The sequence below is a fragment of the Xiphophorus couchianus genome, chromosome 24 (genome assembly GCF_001444195.1).
Source record: "Xiphophorus couchianus chromosome 24, X_couchianus-1.0, whole genome shotgun sequence".
Lineage (NCBI taxonomy): Eukaryota > Metazoa > Chordata > Actinopteri > Cyprinodontiformes > Poeciliidae > Xiphophorus > Xiphophorus couchianus.
In genome coordinates this window covers 13,052,239-13,077,078 of record NC_040251.1, presented here as the reverse complement: position 1 = coordinate 13,077,078, position 24,840 = coordinate 13,052,239, and the positions used below count along the sequence as shown (strand labels likewise).

The window sequence follows — 24,840 nt, the reverse complement described above, 5'->3', positions numbered from 1 at the left end:
CCACTACAATAAGAGGCTTATGAGTCAAAGTTGCTGCTTTTGAGTAACCAGACACTTTCATTTTGTTTTTGATCTACAGCCTGGTCATAATTACAGTTCAGCCGATGACCACCCAGTCATTTAAAAAGCATTTTGATCATGCCGTGTGGTGCGAAAATGCACAATTCTTTGAGAAAATTAACTTTTCTAATATTTCAGCAACATAAAAAAGTAAATTCTTGGGTTTTAGTTGAGTTTGTCCACTCCTAGTGTATGAAATATGTACAGTTCTGATGAGAATTGAAATATTTACAATGATACCCACAGCGGTCAATTTCAGAATCTAAAAGAAAAGAAAACACTTGGATAAAGCAGGAGTGCCACTGTCACAACAGATCATGCTTACATATTTAACAGAACCCCTACTCTCTCTTCATTATGTGATAAATCAGGAGATGTATGGGGCAAAGAGGTAAAGTATGGAGATAAATGTAGTGATGAGATTCACAGTAGGTGGGAGGGTAATGTATGAGCTGCAGCTTTAGGATGCCAGTCCCAAAAAGAAGCCACCAACAAACCCGCTGGACAGGACGATATTCCTCTTTATAAAATCTGTGGCCTGCAGGAGAATGAGGCAAAAAAAGAAAACTTTCTGAATCAGGAAACATTTTTGATGTAGCTGTTCTAGCCTAACACTAGAGGGCACTGCTTTGTTTCAGATCAACACCACATTTAATTATTTTAATGACAAACTTAGAAAATGATAAATAACATCAGCAAGATTAAATTTAAAACAAAAAAGGGGTTAAAAAAGAGCAAGCGTTGTTCCAGGTACCTTTACCTCCTCAATGAATGTGTTTATTTCAGGGGCTGCTTTGTTTGCCTTCTTCTTCAGGTGCTTTTTTGCTTTGTTTACGTCCTTCTCCACCTTTTTCCAGTCCACCTGCACGTAACCACTGTGGTTAGCAATCTGCAGGAGGAATAAATCATAACCACATGTTAATCTCAATGTGAAATATAACAGAGATTGCTTCAACGGACAGAAAAAAAGAACCGATATGAATGCAATTCTGTGTATGCACCCAGATGGCTCATGTCCACCCAGAGCCAGCACACACAAAGCTACTCTTTCTGCTGTTAAGCAGTCGAGCAGCATGCTGTGCAGCTGGCCTCTTCACTTTTCATTTAAGTATTCCAAAGGATGCCGCGACATTTTTGTTTTTTATTTTAGGGCAGCATAAACTCATTGCTTCCATGCCTTTACCTGTAAAAGAAGGAATCCTCCACCAATGGCAGTCGCCGCTATCTTCCCGACTCTTTGGAAAACATAGCCAGCACACCTGGACAGGTTGATAAGATAAGGAGGATTGGTTCTCAAACCAAAAAAGCCAAAATATAGCCCTTTGCAGAAGCAGTCATTTTTCTGAGTCTCCATATTTTGTCATGTGACTAAATTTGACTAGATTTTATTAGGACCTGATGTAATAGACCAACATAAAGCAGCTCAAACTTTCTGTTCAGTACAAATTGTAGTTTATTGACATGTAACAGAATAACAGGAGCTGGTTTTAAATACAGAAAAACTACACTTCTTTTTTTCTTCAAATTTAAGATTGCATCCAACTTTCTTCATCTATCACATGAAATTGATATATATATATATATATATATATATATATACTTCGATCTTTGTTTTGTTTTGTTATAATATGGATAAATATGAATATTTTCAATTGGTAGAACAACTTTTGCAAGGCATTGTATGTAATCCAGAACATTTAAACTGATATTATCGTCGACATAATCGTTTAATTGATGGGAAATAACTGCATAGAGATTCTGTTTTAGTCGATCCACAATGTCCTTACCAGCCAGTCACCCCTCCCATCATGATCTGGGTGGCCACGGAATATTTCTCAGCAATCGGCCCGGAGTTGTTCCCAAACACCCGGCTCCACCACTGGTGCCTCCGGGCGTACTCTGTGAGGTCCACCACCTCATAGACCTCGTCTTCGCTCTCTGGGTCGTCCTGTCCTGCTGTGTTGTTAACCACATGAAATGTATATTTTAGGCTGTTTCTGACCCTAAGCTCAAGTGCTCGGTTCATACGTTGTTTTTCCTTTCATTAGGAGTAGCTAATATTAGCTAGGTATATAGCGAATAGCTCCCGGTGTGTGATACAGGTTTGTTTTCACTGTGTTTGAAAGATATATTTCATTTCCAACACTAGGTTTTTATAGAAAAAGAATTAAAAAAAATAAAAAAATCATTTAATCGCAACAAGAACAGTTGCTAACCTTCTCTGTGGTCCCCCGTCGCCATTTTGGAGATACTAGTTATGTCACCGGGATGTTGACAATTCTAAGCCACGCCCACAGCATGATGACTTCCTACGTCACGCGGTAAAAAAGCTGTCATTTCATTTATTTACGTTCAGTGGTTTAGGAAATTATTTGCAAATTGCATTCCATCTTTCACTGTACTGAACTTTATGAATGAAATAATAAATAGTTATTACTAATTTTTTTTTAAAATACAAGAATACAAAAATGTAGAATCACATTTTCAAACTGATGAAAAACAATGATTAAAGAAGTGTACTGTTAATGTAATAGTAATAATAATGTGTGATATAATATGCATATGTACGTATATATACAATAATAATAATGTGGTTTATTTGTTGTGATGATGCTAAAACTTAAGGGACAAATTGTGAGGGTTAGGATCTATCTATCTAGCTATCTATCTGTCTATCGTAGTGGTATTAATAATTTGCCATTTTCAGGGACAAATTTACATTAAACCATAAAAAAATGGTATAGCAGAGAAGTCATATGGTAGGAAATGGGCGCTACTATTGGATGAAATGGGAAGAAAGGGCGGGGCTAGAACGGCGCGTGGGTCCGCTTGGGTTTCACAATTATAACAACTTTATCTTCGCGGCCGAAACACATTTTATGGTGAAATACCCACATTTCGGATACTGCACTCAGTTACGTGCATCGCAACAACGGGATAATATTACTTTGTGATGAAAAATGTGAGGAGATACCCGGAGAGCGCTTTTGTGCCCCCCCGACAGGATTTACTACACCGAACAGCATCTTATCATCCTGGGGAAAAGTTTTTGATCATTTTGTTGTCTTCGGCTTCCTTCCTTTGACTCGGCGGAGCACTGCGTTCGTCCCATGCAGTCGTGCGGCGTCTCCGTCGCCGCCGCTGCCTGCGCTGCTGCTCGGAGTCTCGGCTCGGCTTCTTCTGCTGGTGATGAGGGAAAGAAAATGGCGGCGGGAAAAGCGAGTGAAACAGAGGAGGACTTTCCGACACTGACAGCCCAGGAGAGGGAGACTCTGGCCGGGATCGACAGGTCGGGAATATCAACTCCGCGCACTCGCATTAATGCTCAGACACGCAAAATTAATCGCTTTTCTCCATTTCGTGTTTTAAATGTCCATGAACCGCCCTGCAAGTGATACTGAGCCGCCTATGTTGTCTTCTTGCTTTGCAGCTCACTGTTTGGATTTCAGAAGCTTCATGAAGATGGCGCCAGAACGAAGGCCCTGTTGATGAAGGTAGCTCGTCTAACTGGGTGCATTGCATTACGAAGCTGCGTTCATATTCACAGAACTGGTGTAAGAATACAAACCAGAGTGCAGGGCTTTAAAATTCACTCCTAATTTAGCGGGCTGGGCCGAATACAAGTGGCCCACTCTGTAGAGAAACCAAGGCCAGTTAGCCGCAGCCCCTTTTTTAGCCAGTTAGCTCAGCTGCTCACATAAGATGAGCGACTCTGCACCTGCAGGTACATGTTGTGACTACTGGCTGGCTTGCGTTACCAGCAAGAGCATTCGTTCTTCCGATTTACCCTGCTAGTTAGCGTTAGCATATGTTAGTTTGAGGCAACCGCCCTTCCAAGGAGCTTATCTGTGTGCACTTGTGCACAGCGTAGTTATGGTTTTCAGTCATGCAAGCCTTTAACTTGAATGAGAAGTAAATGTCAGGTTTTTTTTAACTGCATGCCGTAGATGCCTCCCTATAATAGTACCTAAATAAACTATTATAGGAATAATATAACCACAGCAATTGACGTTGTTTAGTTGTGATTAGCTCGTGTCGGAGCACTTCCTTCGGGATTTTTGTTTAGCTTGCAGTTGATGGGATAAATACATTCAGTTGTATTATAAACTGAGTTTGGATGAGTGCTTGCGTGAAGTAAGTAGGAACCATCTGACGGCCGTTTCAAGTGACGTTAATGGCTGGTTGCCTGTCCAAGATGGCGGAACGACACCGATAGCTTTACAACAAATTTTATGTAAACGCTTAGCTCCGAGCTGTTTACGTGCTGCCTAGCGGTATGTTGGGTTTTCTCCCCGGTCTTGGCGCACTGTGAATGCGTGTCCCACTCGTCGACCAAGATGGTGTCAGGGTCCTTTGTTTACAGTTCATGCATGACAGTCTACCTGTACGTAGCACAATACAACAGCGCACTGGCGAGTACGAACTCCTCAGGCTTTGTGACTGTATGATAAGTTTGTCCAAAAAAAGGTGGAGCTGTTGACAAGTGATAATGTGGGGAGACCTTTAATGAATCCGCTCGCTAGGTGGTGTGGGATACCTACTAGGAAGTGGAACCGCTCCTTTACCTCTATCTAGCACACAAGCAGCAAAAGGGACAAGTGTGTCGTACCAGTGTGGCAATTCTCGCGAGAGAAAAGAGGCAGCTAATGTGGAGTAAGCCCAAAACAAGCAAAATTGATCTTTGAGAGTAATTATAACAACGCAGTTCGTTATAATTACTCCAATTTGATTGAAAAAAACCCGCATTAAAATAATGTAGTCTGGTTAAAATGCGGAGAGAATTTGAGTATTTTCTGGTTCTGGATAAGTATGTGTATTGCCAGACTTGACCTGCCTCACTGTCTAAAAATTGCTCTTTCCTCTTTGATTCTATTCTTCCTGTTTGTGTCTTCCCTTGTCTCCTATCTCTCCTCCCTATCTCCTTCGTTGCTTCTTTCTTTCTTTGAGCGTAACAATGCTCAAAAACCAGTTTTAAAAATCACATTTTGCTTTATTTTGGACACATTTCCAAGTATATATTTACTCTACTCGACCGTGAACAGTGAATGTTAATATTTTCTGACAGGCGTGTGACTTTTATTTACATTTTGGAGCATTCCAGAAAGTGAGCCATATAGAATTGATTAGAGATTTAATCAGAGAGTTTTTTTTATTATTGCTTATTAAAACCGCTGTACAAAATTTAAAACGCCTAAGTAGTCGGTGTCATTTTTGAACGCAAGTTGTTCTTGAATGCGCCATTGAAGCACACCTGCGTCTACATAGTACCGATGTGGTCACACATCTGCTACTATAATCACTGCGATGGTTTTTAGGGCTGTTTGAATACTACAGGAAGCTTGGTTTGCACTTTAGCCTACTTTTCTCCATATAATGTTTACATTCAGCTCGCCTCCATTTCAGATGAGTGATTATGTTTCATACAGAGTGATCTACAAACCATTTTTCTGTTTAAAAACACTGATATACAGCTTTGGTTCAGTCCACCTTTAATCCCCCATCGTCACAATAGCTAAACGAGAAACGGTCCTGATAGCTCTTTGGTTTGCGTATGTTGTTTGCTTTTTAAAGTTGCACGGCGGATGTTGATTTCAGCGCCTTAGTAAGCTTTTAAAACAATGCTGTATTCATTTGAATGCTGAATCAAAAGGGCTTTTTACAGACATTTTTAGGTTTAAAATTGTTAAATGGACAATGTATGGATACGTCCCTACTTCTTTTTTATATGTCATTTTCATTACTGTAGGATCAGTTTTCACTGCTGGGAAGATTAGATTGTTGGATTTAAAAATGCTGTTTAAAAAAACCTGCAGCACTTTTTTTTTTTTTCTTTCAAATTCCATTGAGGAAAAAATTTAAAAGAAACTATTTATTGTAAACGTTTCTAATGGGTTGTGGGAACAGTTGTCACCTTTCTGTTTTTTTTTTTAAATGAAAGCAATTAAACCACGTTGTCCATTTGTGTTAAACCAAACCCAGTCTGTAGACGAACAGAAACACTCACCACTTGACCTTATTGTAATACATTTTTTTATGACTCCACTCCCACTCAGTGTTTCAGTTTTTGACAGCCCTGTCTGGTGCTTTGCAGTGGTCGGGCCTCTGCACTGTGTGCAGATAAGACTGGGTTCAGTGCTGCAGACAGAACTAGGTCACTATCACTAGTGACTATCTGGCACTGATGCTAACTCACAGTAACTAATAGCTAAACTGCAAGTTGTGAGACAATTTGTTTTTGTTTCTTAGTTGTTTTTTTGGAAGAAAATGTCTGGGTTTTCATATGTTATAATTTCCCATCTTGGTACTGAGAAGAACTGGATCAGTTATATGATTATGAACGGAACATATTAAAGATATCTCAAGTGTTTTGTTTAGGGTTTTTTTTCTCCGCAACGTCTGCTCTTACTGCACTAAAAAACCATCTTCAGAAAGAGTTGTTACTTGATTTACTTGATTACTTGAGTTGTCCAGAAGTCACTGACAACCTACAAAAATAATTCCTAAGGAAGTTGGCAATTCAGAGTGCTGGATTCTGGCATATCAATGGAAGGTTGGGTGGAAGGAAAATCTGTGGTAAAGTTAAGTGTCAGGGAAATGTGGCTTAATCAATATTGTCTTTGCAATACTCTACAAGAGTGTTGCTGTTGCATTGTTAAGTCATGTTTTGTAGCTCTTATGTCCAAGTCAAAGTGCGAGAAAACATAAACTTACAAAATATTGTCTGGCTTGTGTTTGTTCTTGCATAATATTCATAACAATAGTTGAAAACTTATCACTGGAATCCAAATGAAACCAAGAATCGGAATCAGATGTGAAAAGTCAGACCGATTTATGTCTACTGTCAGCAAGAACCATATTTCAGATTCACGCACCTTTTATCCAGCACTCCTTTATTTTATTATTATTTTCTTTATATTCTTTCTACATCTGATGCCTCCATTCAAACTGAATGTGTTTGGTTACATAAGCTTCTGTCAGAAGTAGCAGCTTTTTATTTTGTAAAGTCAAGCAATCATCCATCTGTGTGAGTTGTCCCAAGGTTGTTTCCATTCAAAGCCTAATGACTTACCTAGACTATCCCTGCAAAACATCACATATTATCACCTTCCTTACAAATTACTTATTTTTCTTTTTCTTTTAAGTTGGACCTTCTCTCGCCTTTACTTTATTTTTCTTCACATTTTGTTAAAAATAAGACGTCAGGCTTCGATCACAGAGCAATTGTCTGTTTGGATTTTTAAAAAAATTATGCTTTTACGTGATTTATTTGAGTAAACTAGTTTATTTAATGTTCAGCTATAATCCCAGCTGGAAGTCAATTTTACGTGATTTCTGTTGTAATGCAGATTTAGCTATAATTATATATATATATATATATATATATATATATGTATATATATATATATTTTTTTGTACCCCAACATAAGGAGATTTTATCAGTTAAGTCTGAAAGTTGCAGGTATAAAGAACAATTATATATATTTTTTGGGGGGAAGGCTAATTTTAGAGAGGCACAACATTATTGTGCATGTTCCAATAATGTTTTTTGATTAAGTATGTTGAGCAGCTTCCATATTGTGCTCTACTATTAAAGAAACGGAGTATTTATTAAATAAAAGCAAGAAAATAAAGTTTCTGAAATGGGTCAATCCTGAAAAATATAAATGTATTCTACATTAAACCAAGACAACAGCAGCAAAAAAGAAAATCTTGCTGTTTAAATAATTTGCAACAGAACAGAGGTTTTAGTCTGTTTTATTTATCAAGTGAAGTTCCGTTCACTTCCTCTGTTACACAACTTCCCTAATGTTAGCGACGTTTTCTACTCCCACACATAAACCAAACATCAACTTCACTCATAATTCCAGCCTGTTAATTTTAAATTCAAACGTCAGTTTAACTTTTTGACATTTTCACCATTTCATCCCAACCTTCCTCTATTTAAAAAAACATTCATCTCTCGTTCTTAACCACTGTGCATCAGTTAATTCTGTTGGTAATGGAGTTGGTGACTTTCTGTGTGATCAGAAAGCACTCAGAAGTCTTTTTGTTTTTAGTGAAAAGTATGTGTTTTATAAGCATTATGCTATTGGAAACCAGCATAATAGCTGCTAGCTAAAATTACAACAGGAAGGTTTAACGTGTGTTTATTCCTGGTGTTCCCAGGCTGTCCGCTGCTACGACTCGCTCATCCTGAAAGCCGAGGGGAAAGTGGAGCCTGAGGTCTTCTGCCAGCTTGGCCACTTCAACCTCCTCTTGGAGGATTATCCAAAAGGTGAGCCTTCCTTTCAGTGACTAGAAATATCCTTTTATTCTCACTAACTCGGTTCAAATAGTGAAACTTTTGTATTGTATGAATGGATTACATACTGGCTAATACATCTTTAACTTCTATTTTGAGAAAATGTGATGATTGTGACTTTCTGCTAATAAATACACATAAAGCAAACAAAAATGGGGTTTTAACCCAAATGTTTTGCTATATCAGTTGGCCACAAAAAGTCGTTGGGGAAGAATCTAGCATTTTTGAGTCTTTATAAGCATTTTAATTGAAAGTTGAGTGGAAGGAAAAAATGCAGGGTCTAGCAATAGGCCTTTTTTTCATTATTAATATTTTTGTGTTTTCAAATTTCTCACACATTTCTCTGTTCATTCCAGCATTATCAGCATACCAGAGGTACTACAGTTTACAATCAGACTACTGGAAGGTAAGGCTTTGTGTTTTTATTTTTTTTGTTTGTTTTTTTTTTTAAAAACACTTATTTTCACACACACGCAACCAAGCAGCCTCACCGCCCACGCCTGCGCTCGCTCCTTCACAGGAAACCTTTCTGGTCTCGTTTGGGTTAGATGTCAGCGTGAGATGCGGTTTCAGGTTTCATGTCAGTCATTCTGAGCACCTGGCTGTGAACTTCTGCGGTTTACTAAATGCTAGTAATGAATTAACCTCTTCTTTTGTTTTTGTTTGCTGTAATAAGTAGTAAATGTTAGCAGGTAACCTCAAAGTGGAACAGTTTTGGTGTTTAGCTACAAATGACAAAGTCTTGCCATCTGTAGTTTTCCACACCATTTTTAACCTCGTTTCTTTTTCTTTTAATTTTTTTATTTGAGTAGAAATGAAGTGGTAAAGTCGTGTGTTTTAATTTCAAATCATCTCTCCCTCTTATCTAGAATGCTGCGTTTCTGTATGGCCTGGGAATGGTCTACTTCCACTATAACGCCTTTCAGTGGTGAGTCCGATCTGTTTGTCGCATTTCTGCAACAGCCTTCCTGGTCGGATAAACGCAGCAAAATTTACTATTAATAAATATAGAATTTTGCATTAAGGGCATTAAATCTGTTTCAAATAAACAGTTTCCTCTTTGAGCAAGTACAAAAATTTATCTTGTGTCAGATGTTTCTTGCATGCTTTTTTTTCCCCTCATAAATACTTTAGCATCATAATAATTAAAACTGAACACTTCAAGAAACTTGACTGGGAGTAGTTTAAATTACTAAATGTTTTTGGGAGAAAGTTGTATTAGCATGGTCGGAATTTACGCCCACATCGGAGGCCGTTGTCGAGGAAACGCGCTTAGCATTCAGGTCGAGACGGCGCTCCTTTGGGATGCGCTGCAGCGTTTTGTTCCCCGATCCGTCGCTCTCTACCTCCTCATGTCGTCTTGGTTCCTCCTGCAGGGCGATCAAAGCATTCCAGGAGGTGCTGTACATCGATCCAGGATTCTCCCGGGCCAAGGAGATCCACCTCCGCCTGGGCCTCATGTTCAAAGTCAACACAGACTACGAGTCGAGCCTAAAGGTACGCAGAAACCAGGACGGTCTGCGTGTGTTTAATAAAAATTTGACTAATTTCTACCATTTGGTTCTGTTTTTTGTTTTTGTTTTTTTTGCAGCATTTTCAGCTGGCTTTGATTGACTCCAACCCCTGCACTTTGTCCAAAGCTGAAAGTAAGCCACCAAGATTTTTATTTACATATATTCTGTGTAAGGTGCTGTAGTTTTTAAGTCAAACCATGATTTAAAATGCAGCTCCACCTTGGCACCTGTTACCTTGACAACGGCAGCATCCCTTTTCTCCCAGATTTTTTTTTTTTTTACCCCGTTAGTGTTTGCCTCGGCGTGTCCTCCCCTCCTCATCCTCTTCTCACACACACGCACGCGCAGACAGAAAATATCAAGGGCAGCCCCGATCTCTCCCCACATCCCCCTCCACCTTCCCCCACTTTCTCTCCTCAACTCCCTCTCTCCCCTCCATCTGCCGAAAGTCACTCAGGCAGCTTAGATCAGACACTGCAGCGCTCCAGACAAAGAGAGGTGCCGCCAGGATCACGGCTACCTATCCGCTCCCGTCGCAGGTTCTCCCGACGCCGCTGCACTACTTTCCAAAGACTTTAGAAGATAAATGAGGATTACTAGCTGATAGGGGGAGGAATGTACAATTAACTTCTGCCTAACCCGTTTCTTCTTCTTCTTCCTTTTACAGTCCAGTTCCACATTGCTCATCTGTATGAGATCCAGGTAAGTTTTTGGTTTTATTTTCATCTGTTTGCTGAACTTGTGCATCCATTGTCCTTGCTCTCAAGGGTACAGGAATGTGTGTGCGGGTTTTTTATTATTACCTTTTTGATTTGTGTGAAAAGCATCCTTCCTATTAGTAATAGAAATGTATATGTGAGCACCTCAATGCTGGGGAAAGCCCTGTTTTTCTTGCATCATAAACCAGGCGCTGATGGATGGGGAGATTGGGTGGGTAGGAGGGTTTTTGCGCGTGGGAGGGGAGTACAAGATTAGCCGATCATCGGGGGTTGCCACGGAAACAGCAAAGTCTGTCTTGCCTTCTTCGGTATGCTGGTGGCGTCTCTGTCTCTTTATGTGGGTTGCAGCGGAGAGGTACAGTAGCGCTGAGCTGGGAGCAGCAGCACGCTGCAGATAATGTGGTCAGATTCAGCCGCGCGTGTGAGTGTAACACACACACACCTCGGCTTTCTGTCCCGCTTCATGAATGTTTACCTGCAAACGTGACTAAATATGAACAAAGCACACAGGCTGTCGCTTTAAGAACAGGGAATTTTGGTACATTTGTAGCCCCTCAATGCGCTGACTTCAGTCTGAGTTCAACCCTTGTGAATGGATTTGGCTTGACAATCCTCTCTGATGTTGCTGGTGCACTTTTTTTCCTCCCTCTCAACTTTCTGTGAATATGCTCTTTGGAAAACCATTTTTTAAAAACTCTCCTTTTGTCCAACCAGAATATTTATGACTATTACAAATGCACTAAAAAGGCTTCTTTTGACAACTGGAGTTGTTCCTGCTTCTTGCTCACTTTTTCCTTCCATTCAACCTTCTCTAAATATGCTCTGTGAACAGTCAGCTTTTTTAGCAACTTAGTTTTGTTGCGTGCCTTCCTTATGTCCAATCATCAGTCTTATGCGGTCATTACTTGAGCATATATAAATTAAAATGACTTCTTTTAACCCCTGCAATTATCTCTGTTGCTGGTGTACTTTTTCCTTCCATTCAGCTTTCTTTGCAATAACCTTTGTGGTTGACCGTCTTTGTATCCAATTATGATCTAATATGACCATTATATGTATTTACACATTAAGAATGCTTCTTTTAACCACATCTTGCACATTTTTCTAATATGTTCTTAATTCTAAAAGGTCGAATAAGACAAACGAAAACTTTCTAATCCGCTTATTCTTAACTGAATATTGCAGAAGAGATTCGGGGCTTCCAAGGAGGCGTACGAGACCCTCCTGCAGACCGAGGACCTCCCTGCTCAGGTGAAGGCCACCACCCTGCAGCAGTTGGGTAAGCTTCTTTGCCATTTAGTCGTGGTACAAATTGTTTTCGATTTAAAGTGCATCTCTGACGGAGTCTATTTTTTTCTTTTTGGCTTCTTCTCAGGCTGGATGCACCACACAGTGGAACAGCTGGGGGACAAAGCCAGCAGGGACAGCTATGCCATCCAGTGTCTGCAGAAATCCGTGGAAGCTGACCCCAACTCCGGACAGTCTTGGTACTTCCTTGGCAGGTACGCTGCATCAAACGGGATGTTTACCGTTTGATGAAATCATTCTTAAATTATATTTCAGCTGTTGACAAGTTCCCTAATGACTTTTCGTTCTCTTGCACCTGCAGGTGCTACGCTAGCATTGGCAAAGTCCAGGATGCCTTCGTCTCTTATCGGCAATCCATAGATAAATCGGAGGCTAGCGCGGATACTTGGTGCTCTATAGGGTAAATGTGTGTTTCTGTGTACAGTAGCAACGTGTATCAGGGTAGTTTTTGTTTTTATTCTTAAATTTAAGCTGTTTCTTTTCCTCTCTTTGCGACACGCGCCCCTCTCAGGGTGTTGTACCAGCAGCAGAACCAGCCAATGGACGCCCTGCAGGCCTACATTTGCGCCGTGCAGCTGGACCACAGCCACGCCGCCGCCTGGATGGACCTGGGCACTCTGTACGAATCCTGCAACCAGCCGCACGATGCCATCAAGTGCTACATCAACGCCACGCGCAGCAAAGGCTGCACCAACACCGCCGCGCTAACCCACCGCATCAAATGTCTCCAGGTGGGTGAAAAGAGCAATTAAAAGCAGGGAGACCCCTTCTTCCCCTAAAATATCTTTGGAAGACGGCTTAAGCTGGATTTTTGTGGAACAATGCAATCCGCCGGCTGCTGATTACTTCTTTGAGAGGCTCTGAGTGCAGTAGGATTCAGGCCAATGCATGCTACTGAAAGAAACAAACCTCATTTTGCCCGGGAGTGAAAGCTTTGGGATCTTTCAGTGTCTTCTGTACTACCATTTCTTCTCCTTTTTAAAAAAAATTCTTGTAGGGAAAAACCTAAATATTCTTTATAGTATTCCCAGGGAATTGGGTTTAAGATACTGTGGGATTCAGAGATTCTCTTTGTGCATGACATTCCTACAAACTAAATTCAAGTAAGAACCCTCTGTCCTTTGCTGCCTTCAAATGCTTCCCCACAAAACCCCTGTAAATTGTTCCTACCTACCGATTTTATTTCAAAACTCTGAAATAGTTGTTCTAGGGTTGGACGATGTTTAAAAACACATTTCGATTCCCAATAAAACCATAAAACGTAGATTTAATTGACATCTTTAGTTTTTTGAAAGTTAGGAAATAGATTTTTTTCTACAGAACAAAAGGAAAGAATTTAATAAACTTTTATCAAAACCTAAGGTGACGAATTATGTGATGATTTACATAACTGTGTAAAACAAAGAGGAGCGGTGTGGAGATCTAACAAACCAGCACCCTGTAGTGGGATTTAAAAGTTCCCTTCCCCAAGCTCAGCCTGTCTTTTTTCTCACCACAGTACTGCTTGTAACAAAAATTTTAAATTGAAAAACTCTTTTGAACCATTTATAGACCACTGGCTTGTTTTCAGACTAGAAAAGTAATTTCAAATCAGTTCTCCACATGTGAATGAAACAAAAATTCAACTGGCGACTGTAGCCGTTGTTGTACATATTAAATCATTTAGCTCAGACACAGGGAAAAAAACGGTTGCAGCTGAGACTAATTAGATGGATTTCACAAACATCTGCACGTTTCATACTGATGTGGGACACGACTGCTAAAAACTGCTGTGATATTTTGTTTTCTGAGGAACTTTATGCTCACAAACAGTTGTGGTCCTAGCTATGGCATTTACTCGGATGTTTTCTCTCCTTAAATTCAAATTGATGTAGAAATCTGAGGGAAGTACGGTTTTATAACAGAGACTGATTTATTCTGACCCATTAAAAACAATAATTTTTCCTCCAGAGGTTCCCATGTTTCCTGCATATGATTTTTTTCCCCCTCATTTATTGACCAATTAACCCAATGGAGACGCAGATTGTCTTTTATGTTTCATTTATTGAAACCAATGGACAGAGTTACATTTACATGGGTTTTATTTTGGATTTGAAGGCAGATTCAAAAGAAAAAAGACCAGATTCTAGCACAGTTCTGATAAAGACCCTGACAGCTGGGGTACATAAAGTAGCAGACAGAAAGTTTCCCTCATTTACCATCGGTCGAGGTTCTGACGGTCCCTATATCCCATATATTCATCCTTATTTTTGTCCAAAGAATGTCATTTTTCTTTGAATGTGCATGAAGGAACGTCACATTTCCACCACGTTTGCTAGCGTAATATCATGTCGCATTAAGACAAGCAGCTCGGCTTGTTTTAATTGATCTGTGACTGTTGCTCTGTGTCATATAAGCACTTTCTTGTGTGGTTAATTCATGATGATGATCCATGCAGCCAGAAATCGTTAAAAAGACCTCTACCTATTGCCATTGCTCTGATCATTCCTTGTTTTTGAGGTCATCACAACTTTGTCCTTTTTTTTAAAAAAAAATTTTTTTTAATTCATTTATTTATTTTTTTATTTTATTATTTTTTGTTTTTCACGTCGTTTTCCATTCCCCTAGGCTCAGTTGAGTAACCCCCAGCTCAGTAGCCTACAGGGTAAAAGTAAAATGCTCCCTCTTATTGAGGAGGCATGGAGCCTACCAATCCCAGCTGAGCTAACCTCCAGGCAGGGAGGCCTGAGCAGTGCACCGCAGCAGGTGAGAGACCAGATAGAGCAACTCGCACCTTCCACCCCTCCCCTCTACCTCCCACCCACCCTTCCTCCATCTGCCCAGACACAGAACACACCTCGCAGGTCAGCACAGGCGCCGCCGTGCATATGGATGGGTAACACTTGAGCTCCTACGTCACTAAATTTCTCATTAGAGCGCACGCTTCAAAAGAAGCGAAACATTCAGCACAATGATTTCAGTTTGGAACGACGAGGTTTCCAGCCAAGTGTTACCCAACCCTGCATTTCCCCCTCTCTCCCCCTCCATCTCTTTTCTGCAGCAGTCACTCGCCTTCACCCATCACGCTCAATTCCAGCAGAATGAAAACTTAACAAAGGCCTTTTAATTCTTTCCTGTTCTCTTTCTCCTCCTTTTTTAAAATGATTTTTAATTTTGGCTTTTGAGCATGCTCCGACGTGATCGATGAGGCCGTGCTGCTGTAGAGGCCTTCCCGTTGACTCTGTCATCATTCTCCTCTTCCTCTTTCAAGTAGCTGACCTTAGAAGCAACTGCAGCCGCTCATAGAGTTCTAGCAACGCCCTCCCCCTTACTGTTTCGTTGTCACTTCAGTGTTTGGTATACAATCAGTAGATATCAGTAGTTCTGTTTGTGCGTGATCACTGTTGTTTTCTTTAGGTTGTATGAGGCCCGAATGAAGTTGTTCCACTCTTTGAGCTTTTTCATATTTGTCCCATTAAAGCCACTTATTTATTGAGGTGGAATCAAACAACGTGGTGCAGAGTTATAAAGTGGAAAGAAAATGCTACACATTTTTCACAATTTCACCAAGAAGCCAAAAAAAAAAAATGTCAAGATGGGCAAGGAGAAAATTTTTTAGATGAGTTCGAAGTAGGCATGGTTTGATCACCTCGAGTAAAAATATGCTTTAACTATTACCAGATATATTTTAATTGAAAATGATTGAAATGCTCCAAAAAAGAAAAACAAGCAAAAAAGATTATTTCATTGCTGCTGCTCAAATAATGTTTGTGAAATGTATTTCTGGAGAACACAGCTGAGCATTTAGTCACTTTTTTATATTTATATGTATAATTATGTAGATACGAGAACCTGCTGAATTTTGTTATAGCAATTTTTATAAAATGTGGTTATTGAGAATTTTATTGCTGCTATCAGTTCTGCTCCTCCTGGAGGGACACTGAAAGCTAAAGTTAGCCAGCTAGCTAGTTAGTCCATCTTAGCTAGCAGGTAAGCCTACTTCTACTAACTGTTAGCATGCCAACTTTGCTTTTTCTTTTTTTTAATATGACCTTAATGAAGGATGTGGATGTTGTCCTGTAGTTTCTGAACTATAAATTTCCAAGTAGCTAACTGTTTTTCAGTTAATAGCTACAACCAAGAACTGGGTTTGCTAGTTAGCTTGTGGCTAGAAAACTTTTATACAAAACAAGGGTTATTTTGTTTTATTATGGGACGTTATTTACTGTTCCCACAAAGCCTTGAAGCTCTTTTCAAGAACAGAAAAAGTACAGAGAAGTAAAAAAAAACATGTATTTTCCATCTACTTTATAATTATCTGATACTTTGCGTTTGTCTTGCATTAAAGTCCCAGTGAAACGCATTGTGGTTGTAATGTGGTCAGAAGGTGAAAAAAGTTCAAGGGGTGTGGATACTTTTGCAAGGCAAAAAATACTGTAGCTCTGCTTTTTCAGTAGCTGTGACTGTGGGAATGACCTTAAAATGTTTATATAGATTTCAGTGGAGCTGATGTGGCTTACGCCTGATGTTTACTTTAATTTATTTAAACCCAAATTTTAAAAAAAGAAGATTTAAACAATTGCAGACATTTTATTAAAAAAAAATACAAACAATGACCTGTCAGCAGCCACATTTGACTCTTTTGATTAACTATCTAATTTATGAGATGCATCTTCTGCTCAGTCACAGCAGCTTGTTCCTTGCTGTAAATGAAACTTGTAAATTTAGCTCCAGTGACCTAATGGTGTGGAAAAAAGCAGTAGTGCTGAATTTCCAGCCAGGATTTATTTATTTATTTTATTTTTATTTTTATTTTTTTTGCTTTAAGCTCAAACTCAAAATCACGGCATTGTTTCTCCCCTTCTCTCTTCTTTTCCTTGTTTTCCCCCCAAACCATCTTATTGCCGCTTTGCGTCTCGATAACAACCACCCATAATTGGGTTTCCACTCTCCCTCCATCTTATTTTTCTACTTTGCTTCGACTTTTGTTTTTTCTTTCTTTCTTCGTCTCCCTCCTTTGCCTCCTCACATTTGTTTTGCTTCACTTTTGCCTGTGCCCCCTTCCATCCCCTTCTCTCCAGGCTTGTAAGCCCAATCACAGCGCAGAGGGAGGGGGCTCGGGTCAGTCTCTACCCCCTCATGCAGGCGCGCTGGGCCAAGCGGAGGACCAGTCGTGCCCGGCCAAGAGGAGAAGAGCCGGCAGTCCTGCCAAGGTAAACATACGACAGCTTTGTGTTCTCCATCCACTGGAAGCATTTGTTGAGTTGGACTCTTTGTAAAAAAAAATGTCCCCACCTCAGAATGACTCATGGCCCAGTAATCCACCACAACAGCCATCACCGAGCTGGTACCTCTCCCCACAGAAATTACAGGTTGGTGATCATTTTCTACGACCCGAAATGACTCAGATTTTCAAACCATATGAAGAAAAAGAAAACCTTTTATATAATTAGGAAAAAATTTTGAGATTTTCTTGGAGTTGCATGACCGTATGAACCCAAAATATTTTCTGTTTGTTTAGATAGAAATTGACAAAAATATATTGTAAACTGTTGAATCAGAAGTCAAAATCTGCATTTTAATTTTTTGAGTTGGAGAACGTACAAATATTATAAGTACTTCTAAGGGAAATGTCTAGTGTTCAAATACCTAGTTTTCAAAACTGAAATAGAAAATGTCGGGTTTTCTTTGGGATTCTGATTTTGACTGAGGTTTCTAGTTTTGATGCATTCAGTGAGTGTGGGAAAGACCTTTTCCACTTCTGGACGATTGAATTGTTCTGATGTAAAGTTGATGTGAAATCCGATGGATCTTCCGAGGAACGGATCGTTTAAGCTAAGGCTTCCCGCTGCTTGTTTTGTAGATGCTGGAACAGCTGCGTGGTAACCGAGGCAACCTGAAGCCCCATGAGCTACAGGCGTTGGAGCAGCTGGAGGCTCAGCTTGCAGTAATGCAGCAGCACCAGGTAAACGGTCAAACCGCATATTTGGGGGGGGGGGGGGGGGGAGGGGAAACGTCATCCCTGTATCTCTGTTTCCAGTTTCACTAAATATCTAAAGTTTTTCCTTTCACAGATGAGGCAGAATGCATCGGGAGCTCCGATTCGTCCCTCCCTTCCTAACGGCCCCACCGCTAACACTCTCCCCTCTCCTAACCCCGGCCTCCACCCCACGCGGCCCCACCTGGGCCCACCCCGCCATTTCTGCCCGCCTCAGCCACAGCCGATGGCCAACGGGCCAGTCGGGCACTTGGACGCCACGAGCGACGGTCGCAACGGCAGCGCTAATAATCAGCCGGGACCCAACGGAGACGTGCCTTACCCGCCAGCCGCCGCAGCACCGCTACCTCACACCTGCACAAGCACGACGCCACAGGACGCGGCGCCGCACCTAAATTCCTCTCAGGTTGGACTTACTGTCCCCCAAAAGCTCTTTAAAAAAATTAACCGCTTAGCATGAAAATGTAACACTTTCTGTTTCTCCTTCAGGGGCTTCAGAAGGAGTGTGTTAAACATGCGACAGGCTCAAGCAGTGAGGGGAATCCCTCTCACCCCCAGATTCCCAACTCCACTAGTCACCCCAACAATCAGGTTGGACATTCCAGTAATGCCCCGTCGCCACGGCAGCCGACTCACAACCACCTCCCCTCCCCGCCGTCGCTCCCTCACTCCTCTACCTCAGGCGGTGCCGCGTCCATTACCAAAGACGGCGACGCCGCTGGCGCCGCGTCCCACGGCAACGGGGGCTTAGACGGCTCGGCGCAAACGTCACTCCCGCCTGCCGAGAGCGAGAAGGCGCAGGCGGACGGACTGGCCAATCACGTCCGCTCTGAAGAGGGAGACAAGGTGGCGGATGGTGGCGAGAAGCAAAGCCTTAGCGCAGACAATCCCAGGCTGTCCGCCACCCTGGCGGTGGAAAAGGGTCCCGAGGAGAGCGAGGCGCCGTCAGAGGGCACGACATCCACAGCGACGGGGCTGGAGCCCCAGAAGAAGGTGAACAACATCCACCCGGCCGCTCTGCCCTCTGCCCCCCAGCCGCAGGGCAGCTCAGCCGCCTCCTCCCCCATTTCCGCCATGTCTACCGCCACGCCGTCGCCCAAATCCTCTGAACACATCCAAACAGGGGGCCAGAGCCCCCCCACAACCACTACCGCCACGTCCACCGCCGCTACGTCCACAACCACGCCTGCCGTCAACGGCAACAGCAAAGGAGGCATCTCCGAGGACTCTCAAAGCCCCCTTAAGGCCGAGCCTCCCGCCATCACAGGTCTCATAGCAACGCCGCCACACGGACACAACTCGTCCTCATCCTCGTCTTCGTCTTCTTCTATTTCCATCTATCCCAGCTCCACAGACGTGCTGAAAGCCTGCAGGTGAGAACTCAACTATTGGTGTAAACTTGATTATTGTTTGCAAAAAGCACAGATGAAACTTGTAATTCAATATTTTATTTTATTTGTTATTTTTTGCAAAACCATTTTGAGATGTTCATTCAAGTAAGCATAATAATTGAATGAATTACCAATACGGAATTTGTCTTTGTATATGTATTATGGATGCTATTTCAAGAAGCTACTTGAAAATGCTCAAATTGTTGGGGGGTTCCGGTTTTGTGCAGCTGTTTTTCTACTTTTTTTAAGACTACATTATGGTAAAAATATTTAAGAAATTATGCAACTTCCACTGCAGCCTTTTTGAAAAAGTGCTGCTAACTCAGTAATTTTAGACTGAAACAATCGCTCTTATCTTGATTGCTGATGATCTGCAGCAGCCTGAAAAAGATGCTAACTCCATTCTAAAAGTGGCTAAACATTCATCACATCATCGATATCTTTGCTCCATCAGTATAAGATCTTATCTCAACATGACAAGTTATGAAACTGTCGCCTCATAAAAAGAAATCTGTTCATTTTTGGTTTTAAAAACTGAAAGTTTAGAAAGCCAGATTAGATAGCTGCTCTGATTGGATGAAACTGATAGTGGAGCAGCTGGTTTGTTTTGAGCATGTCTCCCCCTGGTGGACTCACAGTGGAAGTACAGTGTCCACAGGGAATCGGTTATGCAACGGCTCCCAGATAAAGGCCACTGGGTTGTCTTGTTGCTGTGCAAACATTGCTCAGTTCAATAGATTCCCTCTAACTGGATCCTTGGAAGACCAAAAAAAAGTTAAAACTTTCTTATGAGTAAGAATAATTAGATTTTTAAAGCGTGATTCATCCTCTTTTTTTTTTTTTTTTTTATGTGCGTTTTCAGAAACCTGGGGAAGAACGGCCTTTCCAACAGCAGCATCCTCCTCGATAAGTGCCCCCCGCCCCGACTGCCGCCCCCGCCGTCGCCGGCCCTGCCCAAAGACAAGCTCAACCCTCCCACTCCCAGCATCTACGTAAGCAGCTTCTTCTGGATCAAAAAGCGGATTTTTTTTTCTTTGTGAAATTCTTAATTTTTTATTTTTATTTTTCATCCAGCTGGAGAACAAAAGGGATGCTTTTTTCCCGCCGCTGCACCAGTTCTGCACAAACCCCTCCAACCCGGTTACCGTCATCAGAGGCCTGGCTGGAGCTCTCAAACTGGGTAGGAACCGCTTTCCTGCTCCCTATTTATTTTCTTCCCATTTTTGCTCACTTCCATTCCGTTTGCTTCCAGATCTCGGCTTGTTCTCCACCAAGACGCTGGTGGAGGCCAACCCAGAGCACCCGGTAGAGGTCTGGACTCAGCTGCTGCAGCCCGCCGACGAGAACTGGGACCCGAGCGGCACCAAGAAGATGTGGCGCTGCGAGAGCACCCGCGCTCACACCACCATCGCCAAATACGCGCAGTATCAGGCCGCCTCCTTCCAGGAGTCCCTCAGGGTTGGTCCTGCTTTGAAATCAGACTTCTTAGTCAAAGAGTTCAGCAAGATTTGTAAGATTCTGTTCTAATGGGTTGATTTCAGGAGGAGAATGAAAAGAAGGCACTAAAGGAACCTTTGGACACAGAGCCATCATCTGCAGAGAGGTATTTAAAAACAACTGCATCAAGAAAGAAATGTTTAGTACGCTAAAATGCTAAATGTGTGTGTTTTTGTTTTTTAAGTGCAACACGAAAAAGAAGAGGGCCCTTAAAACACATCAAATTTGGAACCAACATTGACGTCTCTGACGAAAGGAAGTGAGTTTGGAGTCTATTTCTATTCTACAAAGGAATATTAAGTCCATTGACTGGTAGAAGAGAAATATCCTAGAAAAACCTTTGAAAGTTTGAAAAATCAAAAATTTCCTGGAAAAAAGTTTTAAAAAACAATTGAAACAGGTTTTAACAGATTAAACTCAAAATGTCAGATTTTTGGGGGGGGAGAAATGTACTGTTCTTCTTTTTACACCAGCCCTAACACGCTGTACTACGTTCTACTCCGATACCTGAAAACAAACAAGTTCTAAACTCTGCTCCGCTGCGCCCCCTGTCAGGTGGAAACAGCAGCTGCAGGAGCTCAGCAAGCTGCCGGCCTTCGCGCGGGTGGTGTCTGCCGGCAACCTGCTGAGCCACGTGGGCCACACCATCCTGGGCATGAACACGGTGCAGCTGTACATGAAGGTTCCCGGCAGCAGGATCCCGGGCCACCAAGAGCACAACGACTTCTGCGCCGTCAACATCAACATCGGGCCCGGCGACTGCGAGTGGTTCGCCGTGCCGGAGGCCTACTGGGGCGTGATGAGCAACTTCTGCGAGAAGTGAGACGAGTTTGTCGTCTTAACGCTTCGCTTTTGCGTGTTTGCGAGTGTGTAAATCAAAGCTCTTCGCTTCCCTGTAGGAACAACATCAACTTCCTGATGGGATCGTGGTGGCCCAATCTGGAGGACCTGTACGAGTCGGACGTGCCGGTTTACCGCTTCATCCAGCGTCCGGGCGACTTGGTGTGGCTCAACACGGGGACCATCCACTGGGTGCAGGCCATCGGCTGGTGCAACAACATCGGCTGGAACGTCGGACCTCTCACCGGTATGTTTTATCCATATTTGTCAAAGAACACATTTCTTTTTTTGTTTAAATGAGTTTCTTTTTTGTGTCTCAGTTATTTGTTTGAGTGTTTGAACAGAATTCAAGTTAATTCGCTTAAGTTTAAAAATGCTTGTTTTGTTTTCTATCACAAAAGGAAATTAAATGTTTCTTCTAAGTAGAGCTGAAACAATTAATTGTGATTAATTGGCTATTGAAATAATCGTCAACTAATTTAGTAACTGATTGATTAAAAAAAATCAACATACTCAGAGCAGTAAATATGAAAATATATGTTTTGCATTTAAAATAAATCCGCCTTTGTTTGTAAATGTGTTTTAGCCAAAACTCCTTAAGTGGTTTACATTTAACTTCCCACAGTTCAGGTTTACTAACCAGGCAATAAAATGATTATTTCCTTATTCAAAAAGGAATTGAGTCATTTTTTTGGTTTGCTATTCATAATAAAGTAAACAAAAAAGGCTTACATGGTTAACTGGGAAATCTGTAGAATGTTCCATATTTTAAAATCCAATTAATCATCAGAATAATCAATCAGTCAACTACAAAGATAACTGTTAATTGCAGCCCTGCTTCAAAGAGTCACCTTGGAGACTATTTGAAGGTAGCCGTCAGTCCTGCAACAAATAAGAAGAGGCCTCTGACTGAAGAATGTTGCTGTATGACAGACTCATGGCCACATGAAATGCTAACAGTTCAATATCCATTCCTGAGAGCCAATATTCCACTGTAACATGACCTGGATGATATCAGTCGTTAGCTAGCACTGCTAATCCACCTTATTTGCCTCTTTAAGGTCTTTGCCTGGACGTCGGGGAATATGACCCTTGCTCGTTAATCGAGCTGTTAAATTCTCTCGTACAATACATGAAATTTGTGTTTGTAATGTGGCGGAATGTGAAAATGTTCAGGAATGTGCCCTCTTTTAACCCCCAAAAAACTCTCCTTCTTTCAGCCCACCAGTACAAGCTGGCCGTGGAGCGTTACGAGTGGAACAAGCTCCAGAGCGTCAAGTCTGTGGTTCCCATGGTGCACCTCTCCTGGAACATGGCGCGGAACATCAAAGTGTCCGACCACAAGCTGTTTGAGATGATCAAGTGAGCCGCAGAGCACCTTTTTGAGTGTTTCGCACACGTTTTTTTTTTTCCTCCGCTGTGGCACTAACGCGGCGCGTTCCGGTCGCAGGTACTGCTTGCTGCGGACGTTGAAGCAGTGCCAGTGGGTGAAGGAGGCGTTGACGTCGGCCGGGAAGGAGACGGTGCTGAAGCCGAGGACGAGGGACGAGCCGGCGCACTACTGCATTATCTGCGAGGCGAGTACAAAGCTTAGATTTAGCTTTAAAATGTTGCATTACTATTTAAAAAAACAAAACATTTCCGTATAACTCATTCCGCACTTAATTATTGAATTGACTAATTTGGTTCAACTGAATTAAAAAACCCTTCTTTGTTTGTTTGTTTTCGCCAATTAGCATCTCGGCTAATGGATTTAATTAGAGCGAAATGCTTTTAGCAGTTTTTCCCAGACAAACGCCATTAAATCCTTGCTCTAATTGTTTATTATTATTCTCTCCCCAACGACACGCCGCACCGTCTGTCCGTCCGTCTAGAAAGAAACAACTTCACCTCGCTCTCTTCCATTTAACGATAAACTTGGAAATGTGACGTTGCAGGTGGAGGTGTTCAACCTGCTGTTTGTGCGCCGCGAGCCCCTGTCCAAGAAGCAGTGCCTGGTCCACTGCCAGGACTGCGCCAGGAAGGGCAGCGCGGCGCTCGACGACTTCATGGTGCTGGAGCAGTACAGGATGGAGGACTTGATGCAGGTCTACGACCAGTTCACACTAGTAAGTGGAAGGAAGCCGGTTGTGACATTTCCTGAAAATGACACGAGCAATAAACGCTACATTTTGTCGTCAAGCAAAAACCCAACAAGCATGTTGATCAATGTTTCACCTACTGCTGACGAAAGGCAGGTGGGTTTTTAGTCTTGATTTAAAGGCACTCGGTGTTTCGGCTGTTGTGCAGTTTTTTTTTTGGGAAGTTCCATATTTGTGGCACATAGAAGCTGAATTCTGCTTCTGCATCTCAGAAAATATTCATATTCATTGCTACAAATATTGTAATTATTATTTCTTGTTTGATTAACCCCCCAACTTAATAAATGTACTTGAAATTGAAGGTTTGATTTAATTTTGTTAATATGAAATAACCTAGTATGCAGTAAAACAACATTATTTTAAACCATCTTAATTATTTACTTGCGTTTCCCATTTTTAAGATATTAATTAATTTAAAAAAAACGTTATTATTATTATATGCTAAAGTGTGATTGTTTCTGCTCTTCTTCCAGGCCCCTCCTCTTCATTCTTCTTCATCTTGACATTAGGCTCTTCCTGTCTTCTTTTTCTTCTTCTGCTCTGGAGCCATGAAGCCCTGCAGGACCCCTGTTCTCAGATCGGAAACAACGCCTCCACATACAGACCCGTTTCTGATATTCAGGAAAAGCTAAGGCCGTCTCCCCGCCCACCCCAACCCCACCTCACCTCCACCCCCTCCATCACTGTCGCTTGAGGCTGAGGCGGCTGAGTGTCTGTCTATGCAACCTGTTTGAAGCCAGAAGGGGGCGCCACCTGGCCTGATAACAGGACTTTAAACTTTTCTTTTCCTCCCTCTTCTCCCCTCTCTTCTAAAGACAGTGGTTTCATGTTTTACTGGAGGATTTAATCAAATACGGTTGGGAATGTGGAGACGAGGGATTTTTTGATTTTTTTTTTTTTTAAAGCGTGGTAAAAATGTTTTTGTAGATACTTAACTGTCACAACTGGCAACACCCACCGTAAAGACTACTGACTCCCGCTGTCTCTCTCTCTGTCTCTATTTCCTTGTTTTTCTACTGGTAACAGGATGAAATGTTGGCTTTGATTTGTGGAACTCCCCTCCCTCCCTTCCCCCTTCTAAGGAGCACTAG

The 24,840-nt window shown here is 41.9% G+C and overlaps 2 protein-coding genes across 10 annotated transcripts; one reads left to right on the top strand and one right to left on the bottom strand.

The window, feature by feature from the left end:
* Positions 1-167: 167 nt before the first annotated feature.
* On the bottom strand, positions 168-3,173 carry LOC114140417 (FUN14 domain-containing protein 1). 7 transcript variants are annotated; one of them, XM_028010239.1, is made up of 5 exons: positions 3,035-3,173; positions 1,848-2,016; positions 1,244-1,319; positions 815-949; positions 168-598 (listed from the first exon to the last, which is right to left on the bottom strand). In XM_028010239.1, the coding sequence occupies exons 1-5, from the start codon at positions 3,084-3,086 to the stop codon at positions 521-523; spliced, it is 510 nt and encodes a 169-aa protein (XP_027866040.1). In that variant the 5' UTR covers positions 3,087-3,173; the 3' UTR covers positions 168-520. The 7 variants fall into 7 exon arrangements, with proteins under 7 accessions (XP_027866040.1, XP_027866043.1, XP_027866044.1 ...); XM_028010242.1 differs by lacking the exon at positions 3,035-3,173 and adding an exon at positions 2,277-2,456; XM_028010243.1 differs by lacking the exon at positions 3,035-3,173 and adding an exon at positions 2,277-2,456 and having other exon boundaries at positions 821-949.
* LOC114140414 (histone demethylase UTY-like) lies at positions 3,138-24,700 on the top strand. Of its 3 annotated transcripts, XM_028010233.1 has the most exons (29): positions 3,138-3,349; positions 3,491-3,554; positions 8,227-8,335; positions 8,719-8,768; positions 9,232-9,290; positions 9,739-9,859; positions 9,954-10,008; positions 10,544-10,578; positions 11,781-11,874; positions 11,971-12,097; positions 12,205-12,303; positions 12,415-12,634; positions 14,511-14,648; positions 16,964-17,095; positions 17,183-17,254; positions 17,746-17,847; positions 17,957-18,286; positions 18,370-19,253; positions 20,134-20,263; positions 20,346-20,451; positions 20,524-20,729; positions 20,813-20,874; positions 20,953-21,027; positions 21,324-21,587; positions 21,668-21,855; positions 22,829-22,970; positions 23,059-23,185; positions 23,546-23,716; positions 24,223-24,700. In XM_028010233.1, the coding sequence occupies exons 1-29, from the start codon at positions 3,171-3,173 to the stop codon at positions 24,250-24,252; spliced, it is 4,371 nt and encodes a 1,456-aa protein (XP_027866034.1). In that variant the 5' UTR covers positions 3,138-3,170; the 3' UTR covers positions 24,253-24,700. The 3 variants fall into 3 exon arrangements, with proteins under 3 accessions (XP_027866034.1, XP_027866035.1, XP_027866036.1); XM_028010234.1 differs by lacking the exon at positions 14,511-14,648; XM_028010235.1 differs by lacking the exons at positions 3,138-3,349; positions 3,491-3,554; positions 8,227-8,335; ... (3 more) ...; positions 9,954-10,008; positions 10,544-10,578 and adding an exon at positions 10,605-11,016.
* Positions 24,701-24,840: the final 140 nt, after the last annotated feature.